Source organism: Mustela putorius, unplaced genomic scaffold, assembly GCF_011764305.1.
Source record: "Mustela putorius furo isolate JIRA1106 unplaced genomic scaffold, ASM1176430v1.1 tig00000095_pilon_pilon_pilon, whole genome shotgun sequence".
Classification (NCBI taxonomy): domain Eukaryota; kingdom Metazoa; phylum Chordata; class Mammalia; order Carnivora; family Mustelidae; genus Mustela; species Mustela putorius.
This window is the reverse complement of record NW_025421280.1, coordinates 27,689,538-27,702,526: the sequence shown is the minus strand read 5'-3', so window position 1 is coordinate 27,702,526 and position 12,989 is coordinate 27,689,538. Positions and strand designations below refer to the sequence as shown.

The window sequence follows — 12,989 nt, the reverse complement described above, 5'->3', positions numbered from 1 at the left end:
CCTCACACCAGAGAGAAGGTCCCATGCCCACAGGTATGGTGTTGGCCAGGAGCCTCAGTGGTTCCAAAGCCAGCCTGTTTGGTTCTCGGAGCACAGCAAACAGCAGGAGTGAGCCTCTGTCCCTAAGCCTCGCGGGTGACGTGACAGAGACCACAGACTGAGGGACACGGGACCAAGGGCTGAGCCCCTGGGGTTGCAAGCAACAAACAAGTCTGTCCCCTGGGTCAGGGAGTGAGCTGTGATGGAGAAGTCACGCTGTGTAGCCCACACATCTAGCTCTGGAAACTGCCTGGTCTCAGAGGAGAGAGAGAAAACCCTGAGCTGTGCGAAATTCCACTTCTGCTCCCTGGTGGGATGGGGGCGCAAAACAGAAATTAAATTCAGCTGCAGGGGCGCCCTGAGCGGCTAAGTCAGTTAAGCGTCTGACTCTTGGTTTTGGCTGGGGCTGTGATCTCAGGGTGCGTGGGTTAGAGCCCCACGTCCGGCTCTGTGCAGAATCCACTTGAGAGGGGTGCCTGGGTGGTTCAGTGGGTTAAAGCCTCTGCCTTTGGCTCAGGTCATAATCCCAGCGTCCTGGGATGGAGCCCCGCATCGGGCTCTCTGCTCAGCAGGGAGCCTGCTTCCTCCTCTCTCTCTCTCTGCCTGCCTCTCTGCCTACTTGTGATCTGTCAAATAAATAAATAAATTCTTAAAAAAAAAAAAAAGAATCCACTTGAGAGTCTCTCTTCTTTTCCCTCTGCCCCTCCCACTTGTGCACTCTCTCTCTTTAATAAATAAATCTTTTAAAAAATTAAATTCAACTGCAGAAAAATAAGATTTTGTTCTTTGTGTGTTTATGAAATGAGATTCTCACCTGCTACATTAAAAAACAAAACAAAACAAAACAGGTAGGGACCAAAGTGGGACTGGGCAGGACCTATCTGAGCACAGCCTTGGACTGATGGCCCAGAGAAAGGCTGGAGGTGAGGATGAGGCCAGGGGGTGAGATCCTTAGTCCCAACCCACTCCCCTTGGAGGAGGCCTAGGCAGGAACCCTGTTTTATCAAACTGCATAAGACCCGGCAAGCCAGAACACCTCCAGGACGATATTCACATCATAGAACCGCGTCTGTCTCACTGCCAACAACCTTGCTGATGACGTTGACCTGAACCTATAGGAAGAAAGTGTTACCCAGGGCAGGGACAGCCTTGTCAAGGGTAAGAAGTGAGCCTGGTGACCAGGAACTCACCCCCAGAGAAGAAGCAGATTGGCTTCTTCCCTGGTTTTTGAGGAGCCAGCTTGGGGTCCCAGCACACCCCCATCCCACCCCCAGTATCATGGGATGGTCCCTCCTGCGTCTGTCCTCCCTACACTTCTTGGATGAACAAAGCCCGACTAATTTTGGGGAACAATTTTGTGCCTTCCTATGTTGGCCAGAGGTGTTGGGACAGTGGGATTGATTCCTTCCTTCCTTCTTTCCTTCCTCTTTTATTTTTTTTTTTAAAGATTTTATTTGAGGGGTGTCTGGGTGGCTCAGTTGGTTAAGCGGCTACATTCGGCTCAGGTCATGATCCCAGGGACCAGGGATCGAGCCCTGTGTCGGGCTCCCTGCTCTGTGGGAGAACCTGCTTCTTCCTCTGCCTGCCGTTCTGCCTACTTATGATCTCTCTATGTCAAATAAATAAAGAAAGTCTTTATATATATATGATTTGTCTGAGAGAGGGGCACCTGGGTGGCTCTGTTGGTTAGGTGTCCACCTTCAGCTCGGGTCATGATCCCAGAGTGCTGGGATTGAGTCCCGTGCTAGCTCCCTGCTCAGTGGAGAGCCTGCTTCTCCCTCTGCCTGCTGCTCCCCCTACTCTCTCTCTCTCTCTGACAAATAAATAAAATCTTATTAGAGAGAGAGAGAGCACAAGCAAGATGAAAGGCAGAGGGAGAAGCAGACTCCCTGCTGAGTGGGGAGCCTGACCCCAACTCAGACCATGGACTCGATCCCAGGACTCTGGGATCATGACTTGAGCCAAACGCAGACGCTTAACTGACTAAGCCACCCAGATGCCCCAGGACAGTGTGATTTCTTTTTTTTTTTTTTTCTTCAAGATTTTATTTATTTATCAGAGAAAGAGGGAGAGAGAGCGAGCGCAGGCAGACAGAGTGGCAGGCAGAGGCAGAGGGAGAAGCAAGCTCTCTGCCGAGCAGGGAGCACAACTCGGGACTCGATCCCAGGACTCTGGGATCATGACCTGAGCCGAAGGCAGCTGCTTAACCAACTGAGCCACCCAGGCGTCCCGACAGTGTGATTTCTGAGCGATTTCTTGCAGTGTTGATTCCTCCCTCCAGGCTGGGAGGCGATCACCACCATCCCAGGAATTCTCAATACATTTTTATTACTTAAGCTGGGAAAAACACAACACAACACAACGCCACAGCCACACATGGGGCTGTAGGGTGAGTATGAGTGTGTCCTAAGTCGCTTGAGCTAAGAGCAGGAGCTGCCCAAAGTCCTATCAGATGCCGGCTCTCCCCACTCTGCAATATGCCCCCACTCTGGGCCTTACTTGCCCTTCTCCAAACCTACCTGTGGACCAGTTGCATTCGTGGGCGGGAAGTGTGTTCAGCAGCGTCTGCGAGTACTAAGGGGTCCCTGGGTTTGTTGCCAATATTGGAATGCAAGAAGGCCACCACATGTCTGAGGTTGTGTGCTTTTGCTTTTTTTAATGTCTGCTGTTAATAAAATATTTTTACAGAGACCAAAAAGTCGGAATAGTGCAAAACATCTCAACACCATGCATTCATGACCACTTCTCGTTGGTTTTAAACATTTGTTCCAAGTCACATATTTACAGAGAGATGGGGTGGGGGTGGCGTCTGTGCAGACACCGGACCAACGGGATGGAATTAAAACAAACAAACAAACAGCATTTTGAGTTCACATTTGCAATCACATGCTAAGAGAAGGTGTGTGGAGGAAGAACCCCCCTTGACTGCGTGGCCAGGTTTGGGGGGTTTCAGGGGGCCGGGGCCAGGGGTGCAAAGTAAGTCCCCCTGGCTGTATGGCCTGGGATGCATGGGGGTGGGGGTGGGGGTGCCCACTCCGCCGGTGACCGGTGCCTCAAGAGAGCCACTATGGTTAGGCGTGGGTTGGGGAATGGGGGAGGTCTTACTAGACACCGTCAACTTGATTTCTCTCTTTAAGAAAATAAAAGGCAAAGAGAAAAGCAACACGTGTCAGCGAAGACGACTTTGGTCCTTGACAGTTCTTAGGAAAGGATGTTCAGGGGGCAGACGGTGTCGTGATCCGAAACGACCCCCCAGTGAGCTCCCCTCCCGCTCCACTGGGGCAGCAGAGTTTAGGGGCGACTCTGGGCTGTCCCTGCTCTGCCCCGCCCCTCGGTGTCCCCATCTACAAAATGAACAGCGCAGGGTGTGGGGGACAGCAAGGTCTCTGAGGTCCCAAAGATTTCTAGTTGGGTGTTAAGTTTTTTGCATCTCTGATGGGGGCACGGTGAGGTTTCAGGCTCTGGGGCCTGAGAAGGATTGCGGGTCAAGGCCAGGCACCTGCTCGTTTCACATAAATCCTTCCAGGATGGGCTGGTGAGAGCCAGAGAGAACAGTGGGTTCCTCTTCCTTCTAGATCCCCTACTTTTCTCCCCATCTCTGAGTCTCCATCTCAAGGCTGTTCTATGCCCCTTCCACCACCACCCAGAGACCCTCAAGATCTTCCTGGGCATGATCTCGCCCTCTTGATTTCTCCCCTTCTCTTTCTCTCTATCCTTCCCTCTTCTCTCATTGTGTCCTTACTCTGGGACACTGTCCCTTTTGGGGGGGGTGGGGGCACAGGAAGAAGTGATCAGCTCTGTCCAAAATGCCCCTCAATATCACACACCCCCCCTCCCCAACAAAGGGCCAACCCTACTTTGTCCTTTCCCAGACCCGTGAAAATCTAGGGCACGTTCCTGGCATGAAATGAGGCCCCACCAGGGCTCAGAACTTTGGGCACCCCAGGTGAGGTGGTGAATGGCCTTGGGGAAACCCTGCTCCTCTCTGACGCTTGTTCCGATACAGAAACTTTGTAGTTCCAAAGGCTTCCAGGCCCTGAGACTCCTTTCCTGTCTCCTCCTTGTCTGCTCTGGCCCTCTGTCTACTCTGTGTTGTGTGACTCAGCCGCAGTCTTGCTGGAGCACGTTCTGTGTGCCCAGGCTTACGTGGGAGGGGAAGGGTGGTATGGACAGACATGGATAGACATGCACGTGAACCCCCCACCCCAAGACATAATTCTACTAGTCATACCCTCCCCATCATCCCCTGTGCCCAGTCTGTATTTGGCGAATTTGGGCCTATCCAGAGGCCTCAGACCCTAGTTGGGGGAAATAGAGCGTGTCACAGACAACTCCCACCCCTTGGCATCAGGGACAGAGGCTAGGGGAAGTTCTGAGGAGGAGCAGGGAGGGTTTTCTACAGGAGAGGATATTTGTGATGGGTTTTGAGGGATAACTAGGAGTTCTCTGGGGGAAATTAGAGGGAGTAAATTTCCGAAACAGTTCTAGCCTGGGAGTCAGAAAGTCATTCAACAAATGCTACCTAAAGCTCCCTCCATGTGTCTGGGCGGTGCTGGGGAAGTTTACACACACACACACACACACACACACTCACTCATTCACACACATGGGCAGGCCTTGACCAAAGACTCCCAAGGACTCTAGGGAAATAAGTTGGCTCTCTCAGGCAGAAGCTCAGCTCCCCCTTTTCCTGCTGGTCATCCATAAATATTTCTGGGTTCACCCCAGGTCATATTACTTCCCCTTAGGAGTGTTGCTGGTGTTCTCAACCTGAATTATGTATCCACCTCACTCCCACCTACCCCTGAAGGCGGTCTGAATTTAAAATCTGCCTCTCAGTCCATGCAATAGATTCTAAGCTCCCTCCTTGCCAACCCCCACCTGCCCCTGGCTCCAGCCCCCTCCCCCACCATCCTGTGGGAAGACTGATTTAGAACCTTCTGGCACCTGAATCTGCCTAAAATCAGGGGACAAAGAACACCTCCAGGTAACTTCTCTGAGAAAGTAGTGCCATTTCTTCCAGACTTGTTCACATACCAGGAAATCATCAATATAAACATACAACTCTCAATGCCTAAGGTCTGCACATGGCCTCCTTAGAAATGCCAAACCCTTGGGCAGTGCACAATGTGGACAACTGTACCTAGTGGATTGGGGTTCATCTAAGGGGTGAGTTTGTTTTTTCTTTTTAATGTATCCTTCAAAAACCTTCTCAGGTATTAGTTTCAGTGTTCCCAAAGCACTTTGCCTCTCCCCCAAACTGCATTGGTCCATTCTTCATGAGGTGGCCAGAGGGAGCTTTTGAAACCTGACTTCCAGACTCTCCTGAGCTTTTAAATCTCCTGGTGTTCCCCAAGTCTTAGCATAAAATAAAAACTCCCAGTGCAGCACACAAGGCCCTGCCTGGTCTGACGTCTCCACAGGGCTCCCGGACATCAACACCTCCTCCTTGTCCCCCTTGTCAGCCACATTGACCTCGCTGTGCTTCAAGCCTGCCCACCTCAGCCTTTGCACCTACTGTTCCCTCCACCTGGAGCTTTGTCTCTCTAATGGGTGGTTCCTTCTCCTTTTTCACCTCCTCTGAAAGCCCTCCCTTTCCTGTCTGACACAGGCCCCATCACTCCAGGAGTCCAGCTACTCCTCACCTTGCCCCTGTTTTAATTTTTTCCTAGTACAAGAAAATCTTGTACTTGTCAGTCTGGCAGAAAAAAAAAAAAAAAAAAAAAAGGGCACACAAGCACCCATCCAACATGGAAAAGCAGATTGCGGGCAAAGACAGGCCAGGACAAACTTTCCCCAAATGTTCTGCCTTTATGAACTACAATGGGGAAACTTGACTCTGGCCAGATTGCCCCACTATTGCCTCCTAGAGGAAAATCTTTAGGCCGGTAGAGGTCCCACTTGGAGGTATCCTGTGGCACGATGTTTGAATGAATGAATAAGATTTTGGAGACTAAGCTCCAAGTATGTTTATATATTTACACACACACACACAAACACACACACAGCCCTAGAGTTCCTGGTCTCTTTCTTGCCTGCCTGGAGAATTCTGGGAGAGGAAAAAGGGGCTCAGGGGGTGCCTGGGTCCAGGGAATCCCAAATCCTCTTTTTTTGGTGGGAGAGCTAGAGTTCTCACAGAATCTCCCCATAGGGTCCCAGTGGAAAGGGTCAAGGGCAGGGGTTTTGCTGGGCAGCCAGACATGGGACGGGGGAAGTGGGGGTGTTGGCCCAGAACCCCCATCCCTTATAAGGATTGGGGGAGGTCCCCTGAAGAGGGGTTAGCAGCAATGGGGAGCTGTGTCGGGTCGTCCGATGTCAGCCCACCCTTAGATGGGGCACACAGGCCAAAGGGAGTAAGTAGTAGTAGGGAGAGGGTGTGGCACTGGGATCTTCAGCAAAATCTCATGGCACTGGGATCTTCAGCAAAGTCTCAAGCAGCTCTCTAGGCCTCAGTTTTGCCATCTCTTAAATGGGTGGGTTGAACTCTATGATATGAGAATGGGATATGTTAGGGGAAAAGGAGAGGCAAACCCCCACAGGGAAGTGGGGGCAGCGCGGGTGCTTCAGAGCCGTCCACTCGGCCTCCAGGGTTTGGGCGCCCGAGGACGCATGTGCTTTTGAAATCCCATCCTCCCCTCCTTCCCCGTGTATTTTTTGCACAAAACGAAAAGACACTCTGGTCCAACCTGGGCCCTCCAACGAGCATCCTAGTGCCTCCAACCCCGAGGCCACCCCAGGGGGCGCTCCAGGAAGCCCTGCCCCTCGCCCAGGGCCCGCCCCTTGAGGGAGCTGAGAGTTCCATACTTGGCAATTGGTCTTGGGCCCCAGGGCTTGGGGACCCATCTTATGGCTTTTCCAGGGAACAGGAGGCAGGGCCTTCCCGTACCAGAGCCCCAGTATCTGGCCTCCTCCATAGGGGGCGAGACTTCCTCCCATCCCAGCTCCAAAGATCCCCTAGGCGCTGGGGACTTGGCTTCTTGTAGGGGATGTGGCTTCTTCCTTCATAGCGCCCTAGGGCATGGCCTCTTGAGGGGGCGGGGCGTCATCCGTTCACAATTCCCTAGAGGGGCGCGCTAAGTCAAGGGCGCAGGCGCAGCCAGCCCTCTGCACAGAGCCCGAAGACTCGCCCTCCGGGAGGTCCCAGCGCGCAGACGCCGCCCCGCCCCGTGCGCAGGCGCAGTGCTGCCTGCCCGCGTGCCCCGCACTAGGGCGCAGGCGCGGCACCGCCCTCCTCGGCGGAGCGCGTGTCCGACTTGAGCTTGACGAACTCCTTGGCGACCTCGTCGTTGCTGCGCTGTGACAGGATGCGCAGCACCGTGAGGCCCGTGTCGTCCATATGGATGCGGCGGCCCAGTGGCAGCCAGCAGGCGGCACTCCCGCGCTGGGCCAGCTCTCGCAGCTGCAGTACGGCCAGCCCCACCGTGCGGTCCTCGCGCGCGAAGCAGTAATCCTTGACGCACACCTGCAGCTCGTAGCACTCCGGGCCCACGTCGGCGCTCAGCGTGCTGGGGGGCGGAGAGGGGTGAAGGGGTGGGGGAGAGGGGGCTGGGCGTAAGGACAGTCCCACCTGCCGGGCTCCCACGCCCCTACGGCTGACCCCGCCTCTGCGCCGGGACACGCCCCCAGGCCACCAGCGCAGGGACACGCCCACATTTCCTTACCCACACCCCTGTTCCCCGGTAATCGCTGTCCTGTCTCTCCTTCCTCCCTTCTCCCCCCACCCCACCTCAAACCGACAACGCCCCCCCACCATCCCACTCCCAGCCCCGGGTCCACATCCCCACCCAGGTGATGGTTCCCCAAGACTCCCTGGTTAGACCATGCTTCCACCCCGTGATATCTGCGTGCACACCTTTGGCCAGCTGAGCTGCTGTTCCCACTATCTTGTCCCAGATACCACACCCAGAAGTCCCTTTACCGGGCTCTCACCTGAATCCAAGTTCTCTCCTTGACGTGTCCCTTCCCCCATATTCCCTAGCTCTTCCTTCTTACCCCCAAGCCTCTCTCCACACGACCTGCTCTCATGCCTCACCATGAGTGACCCCCCAACACACTTCAGCTTGCCTCCCCTACCCCCAAGCTAGGCCCCTAAGGCTGGGCTTCTGCCCCCAGGGGACCTGCCCTTGATGGGCCATGCCCACACTGCTCCCCAGAAACACCCTCCTTGGGGCGCCTGGGTGGTTCAGTGGGTTAAAGCCTCTGCCTTCGTCTGGGGTCATGATCAGGGTCCTGGGATCGAGCCCTGAGTCGGGCTCTCTGCTCGGCGGGGAGCCTGCTTCTCCCTCTACTCTCTCTCTGCCTGCCTCTCCGCCTACTTGTGATCTCTCTGTCAAATAAATAAATTAAAAAAAAAAAAAAAAAGAAACACTCTCCCTCACTGTACTTCCCAGCCCTCAAGTACTACCGCCCGCCGCAGGAAACCTCTGCCCCACAACTAGCCCCTGCTCCCAAGCATTTATTTCTTCAGGTATCCTACCACTCCAAAGTCCTTTGACCAAGTGCCCTATTCTTGTCCTCTCCCCTTACCCCTCTGCACTTCTGTCCCCCGAGAACAACCCCCAACATGATCCTGCCCCAGTGAGGTTGGCACCTGACCCAAATATGTGCCCACTGCAAGCAATACCCTGACCAGACTTATTTGATCTCCCAAGCTCATCTGCCCCTCTGGACCCCTGATGCCCCGTCTGGATAGGACCCCACCCTCATTCACTTGACAGGCATCCCTGGACCACACTTGGCTCCTCTCCCCTACCTGTGACTCCTCCAGCCCTGCCATGACAAGGCTCACTGCTGACTCCAGGAGACCTGCCCCCTGCCCCTGAGACCCTCACCCACACATTCCTTGCCCCATCATGGCCCCTCATGGCCCTTACTAGACCCGAGTCTACAGCCCCGGAAATGGCCCTGCCCAACATGTCCCCTCTTCCCAGACTTCCCCTTTTCTTCACAAGCCTTCATCAACATGTTATATTACATTCATGGCCTCCCCTGGGAACTGCTTGTCTCCCAGAGTGGTTACACCCATCCCCTCACCAATGTCACTCATGCACTAAGGTGCCTTCCTTCCAGTTCCCTCTCCTAGGATGTGACCCCTCTCATCCCTGTGCCAAGGAATGACCGCCCCACCAGACATCCCTCTTCTAGTAGACCCTTAGGTTCACCTAGCAGATGTCCCCTGCCCGTGTTCCCCAAACCATTCTTAGACTCACAACTGGAAGCTCTCGTTGTACTTGGGGGCCCAGCTGTTGTTCTTGGATTTGGTTGCAAACTTGCGTTTCTTGTCGCTGAGCTGGGGCCCGATGATGTTGACCTCAATGAATGGCCGGAAAATGCCAGAAGTCTGCCACTTGAGGTCATTGGCAGCCACGACTGTTACGGGAAATAGAGGATAAGGCTGTCAGGTCCACTACAACACAGCTGTGGTTTTCAAAGCCTGTCTGAAAGAATATATTTCCCAGAGCATTCCTATAGTGAAGTGTCGCTTTATGACTAAGTCCTAGCCAATTCAATTTTAGTGAAGGGAAGTGATGTGGACAAATTTCAGGTTGTGGCTTAAACTTTCTCTTTCTTCTAGCTGCAGGCTGGGATGCTGCTAGGTACTGAATTCTTTGGTACCCTATAGAGGAGGAAAGGTACCCTATTAGGGATGAAAGTGCAACAAAAGGGGTGCCTGGGTGGCTCAGTGGGTTAAGCCTCTGCCTTTGGCTCAGGTCATGATCTCAGGGACCTGGGATTGAGCCCTGCTTCAGGCTCTCTGCTCGGCTGGGAGCCTGCTTCCTCCCTCTCTCTCTGCCTGCCTCTCTGCCTACTTGTGATCTCTCTCTCTGTCAAATAAATAAATAAAATCTTAAAAAAAAAAAAAAGAGAGAGAAAGTGCAACAAAAGATGGCAGGGGTGCCTACATCTGTGAAGCCTCCAATGTCAGCTCTGGGCTGATTGTCCTTGGCTACCTCTGAGAAAATTTCATTCTATCTTGTTTAAGCCACTGTCATTTTAGGCCTTGGTTAAAACAGTTCAATCTGTGTTGTAATTAAAACAAAAAACAAAAAAAGCCAACAAAAGGAAGCCAGGGCTGAGAGATGGAGAAGGTGGAATTAAGTCCCATAACACTGAGTCCCTGGATCCAGCCATGCCTGAGGGTGAATTATTTCTGGAATGTTTAGCTTTATGAGACTTTTTTTTTTAAATGAAAAATGTTTTTCTTGCTTAAGCTAGTTTGAGTTTGGTTTCTGTCATAGGACCTAGTGAGTCCTGGCAAAGGCACTCCCTCTCCCAACTCAGACTACTCACCTTTCACAGTGACCTTGTGTTCCCCAGTTCCTGGATGAGTGAAGAGCTCAACGTGGACTGAAACTTCACCCACAGGGTCTTCCACACCCGAGCCTGGGCGGGGTAGGGGAGGATGCTTGGCATGAGCTCCATTCTTCCCACCCACTCTAAGGGACCTGGACCACTTCCCATCTACCATGTGCTGGCGGCACCAGGTCATCAGCCCTGACAGGGTGGCACTGAGGGTGGGGCTGTGATGGCAAGTGACCTTAGGAAGCCAAGAATGCTGGGTTCGGGCCTTTCCCTACCTTGCTGCATGATCTCTGGTAGATCTCTTAACCTCTCTGAGCTTAATGCATCTGCCCTTGATTTTTCTCATTCCACTGACTGCCATGTTGTCAAAACTTAGTCTTCATCTTACACACCACTGTACACACCCTGGCTTCCTGTGTCTCATTTTCTCCTTTTGGTTGCACCAATGCCACACTCTTTAGGTTCTCTTCCTACAGATTAGCTGCTGCTTCTCACTCTTTAGTCACTGCCTCCTCTTTCAATGGTCAAACTGTTGGGACTCCCTTCTTTGTCTTCACTCCCTCTCAAAGTACTCACACACTAGGAAATCCTACTGATTCTATCATCAAAATACAAGAATTTGTACAAGGAGCCCGCCTCCTTGGCTCCATCATGTTCCATCCCCCATCATCACATGCCTGGACTATTGCAGTAGCCCCCACCCTGTCTCCCGAATCCTCTCAGCTTCTCTCCATACACCAGCTAGAGTAAATCCTATTAGGTGAGCACACTTCCCTCCTCTGCTCAAAACACTTCCATGGTTTCCATCTCCCTCTGAAATAATCAAAGTCCTTTTGCAATGTCCCTCGCGATGTGTCTTCACTATTACCTCTCCTGCCTCACCTCTGTCCACTCTCTCCCTTGCTCACTCAGCTCTGAGGAAGCCACACAGTCTTCCTCACTGTTTCTCCAAAACGCTGGTGATAACCTCATCCAGAGTCCTCACTTCTTCTGAAGTGACAGTTTGTAGGGTTATCTTTATTTTCCCTGCCCCAACGCTATTCCTGTTTCAACTGAGAATCTCAAGTTTCCATTGAGAAATGGCCTCCAAGACCACCTCAGATCTCCTGGCTCCATCTTGCATGAAATGAACCATGGTTGCCCAATCAGAGCATTCTCTGCCCTTAATTGCAGAGATTGGCTCAGGAATGGTCATGTGACCCATGCTGGGCCAATCAGAGTTAGCCCTGGGACTTTAGCTGTAACTCTGAGGAAAGAGTATGGTGCTAAGCTGGCAAGGCTGTCTGCCTAATGAGGGAAAAGCCTACATCACAGATGTCTCAACAGAGACCAGTAACCAATGACATTGTCAGAAACTCTGGATCCAGCTATTATTGATGTCAACACAGCCCTTAATCTTTCAGTTCCAGGCCCACAAATTCCCTTGTCTGCTTGGGTCTGGGTAAGGTGTGCTTCTGTTTGTGGCCACCACAATGCCCTGATGGATGGGTTCTGATGGGGTCACTGAATGGGGCAGCTTAAAAGTTGTCTCTCTGTGGCTCTGGAAAGGGCATCCTGTGGGGCCTGGGGACCTGTGACCGCCAGCACCCCCGGGTTCCTTCCCTGCCCCTCAGGAAGCTCCCACACCTTGAGCACCCCATGCATGGGGGGGGAGGAAGATGGGGAGTCAGGGGTGGGTGTTCAAGGTTAATCTGGGTTACCTGGCACTGGGTGGGAAGTGACTGAGGCTCAGGGGACAGAGAGGTCTGGAGACCCCCATTACCCCACTACTGGGGCGTGCACCCCCCCAAACTCGCTGCCCACCCCAGGCCACCTTCCTTGTCATCTCAGGCTCTGGATCCCCCCTCCCCCCAACCAGTCACATGCTCAGCCTCACCTCCCCCCACCCCAAGGCTTATGCTTCAGCAAGCTCAATCCGGGCCAGACTGAGGGTGCCAGGGGGGGAGTTGGACAGTGGTGGGTGGGGTGAGGGGTTAGACCATGGCCAAAGCTAGTAAGAAGGGGGAGGAGGGCAATGCTGGGCGCCCCCATCCCGTGGTTTGCTGGCTCCAAGGGGAAGGGTCTTTCCTGGGCCTCTCTGTACCTACCCCAATCCCACCCCTCCCCGAGTCCCTGGCCCCCGTGTAGGGGAAGGTTCCTTGGGCAAGTAGCTTAATCTCCTTTGAGACTCAGCTTCCTCATCTGTGGAATGATGCACCGCCCTGTGGGGCAATTGGGAGAAATCTTTTCAAAAATCCCTGAGAAATGTTTCTTGGCACAAGCGCTGGCTCAGAGTTAGAGCCTGAAAATTGATAGTTTTCTATGCTTGGAAGAATGACATCAGTAATTAATAATAGTTAATAATAATAATAACAACAACAATAACAATACACTTCCTGGGAGCTACTACAGGTATTACAGGTCAAGAACTGCTCCAAATTTAATTCATCTAATCCTAAAAGTAATCTTATGAATTAAGGCCCTTGACTGTTCCAGTTTTACAGATGGGAAAACTGAGACTCAGGGAGGTGAGATAATCCCGCAGACGCCCAGCCACCAGAGTGGCGGAGCTGGGATCGGAGCCCACTGGGATCTGAGTCCACTCTTAACGGTGCAGGCGCTGTCCAGGGGACCCGGGATCTGGCTTAAGATGCACCCAGGAAGAAGCG

General features: G+C 53.0%; 1 protein-coding gene across 6 annotated transcripts in view; it reads right to left on the bottom strand.

Annotated features, from left to right (window-relative positions):
* Positions 1-2,675: 2,675 nt before the first annotated feature.
* UNC13A (unc-13 homolog A) overlaps positions 2,676-12,989 on the bottom strand; it is a 62,690-nt gene continuing 52,376 nt past the window's right edge. For all 6 annotated transcript variants that reach the window (XM_004761009.3, XM_013060736.2, XM_004761008.3 and 3 more), the window contains 3 exons: positions 10,330-10,422; positions 9,249-9,408; positions 2,676-7,544 (listed from right to left, as the gene is read on the bottom strand). In XM_004761009.3, coding sequence (XP_004761066.1) covers positions 7,244-7,544; positions 9,249-9,408; positions 10,330-10,422 — 554 coding nt within the window. In that variant the 3' untranslated portion in view covers positions 2,676-7,243. The remainder of the gene's footprint in view (positions 7,545-9,248; positions 9,409-10,329; positions 10,423-12,989) is intronic.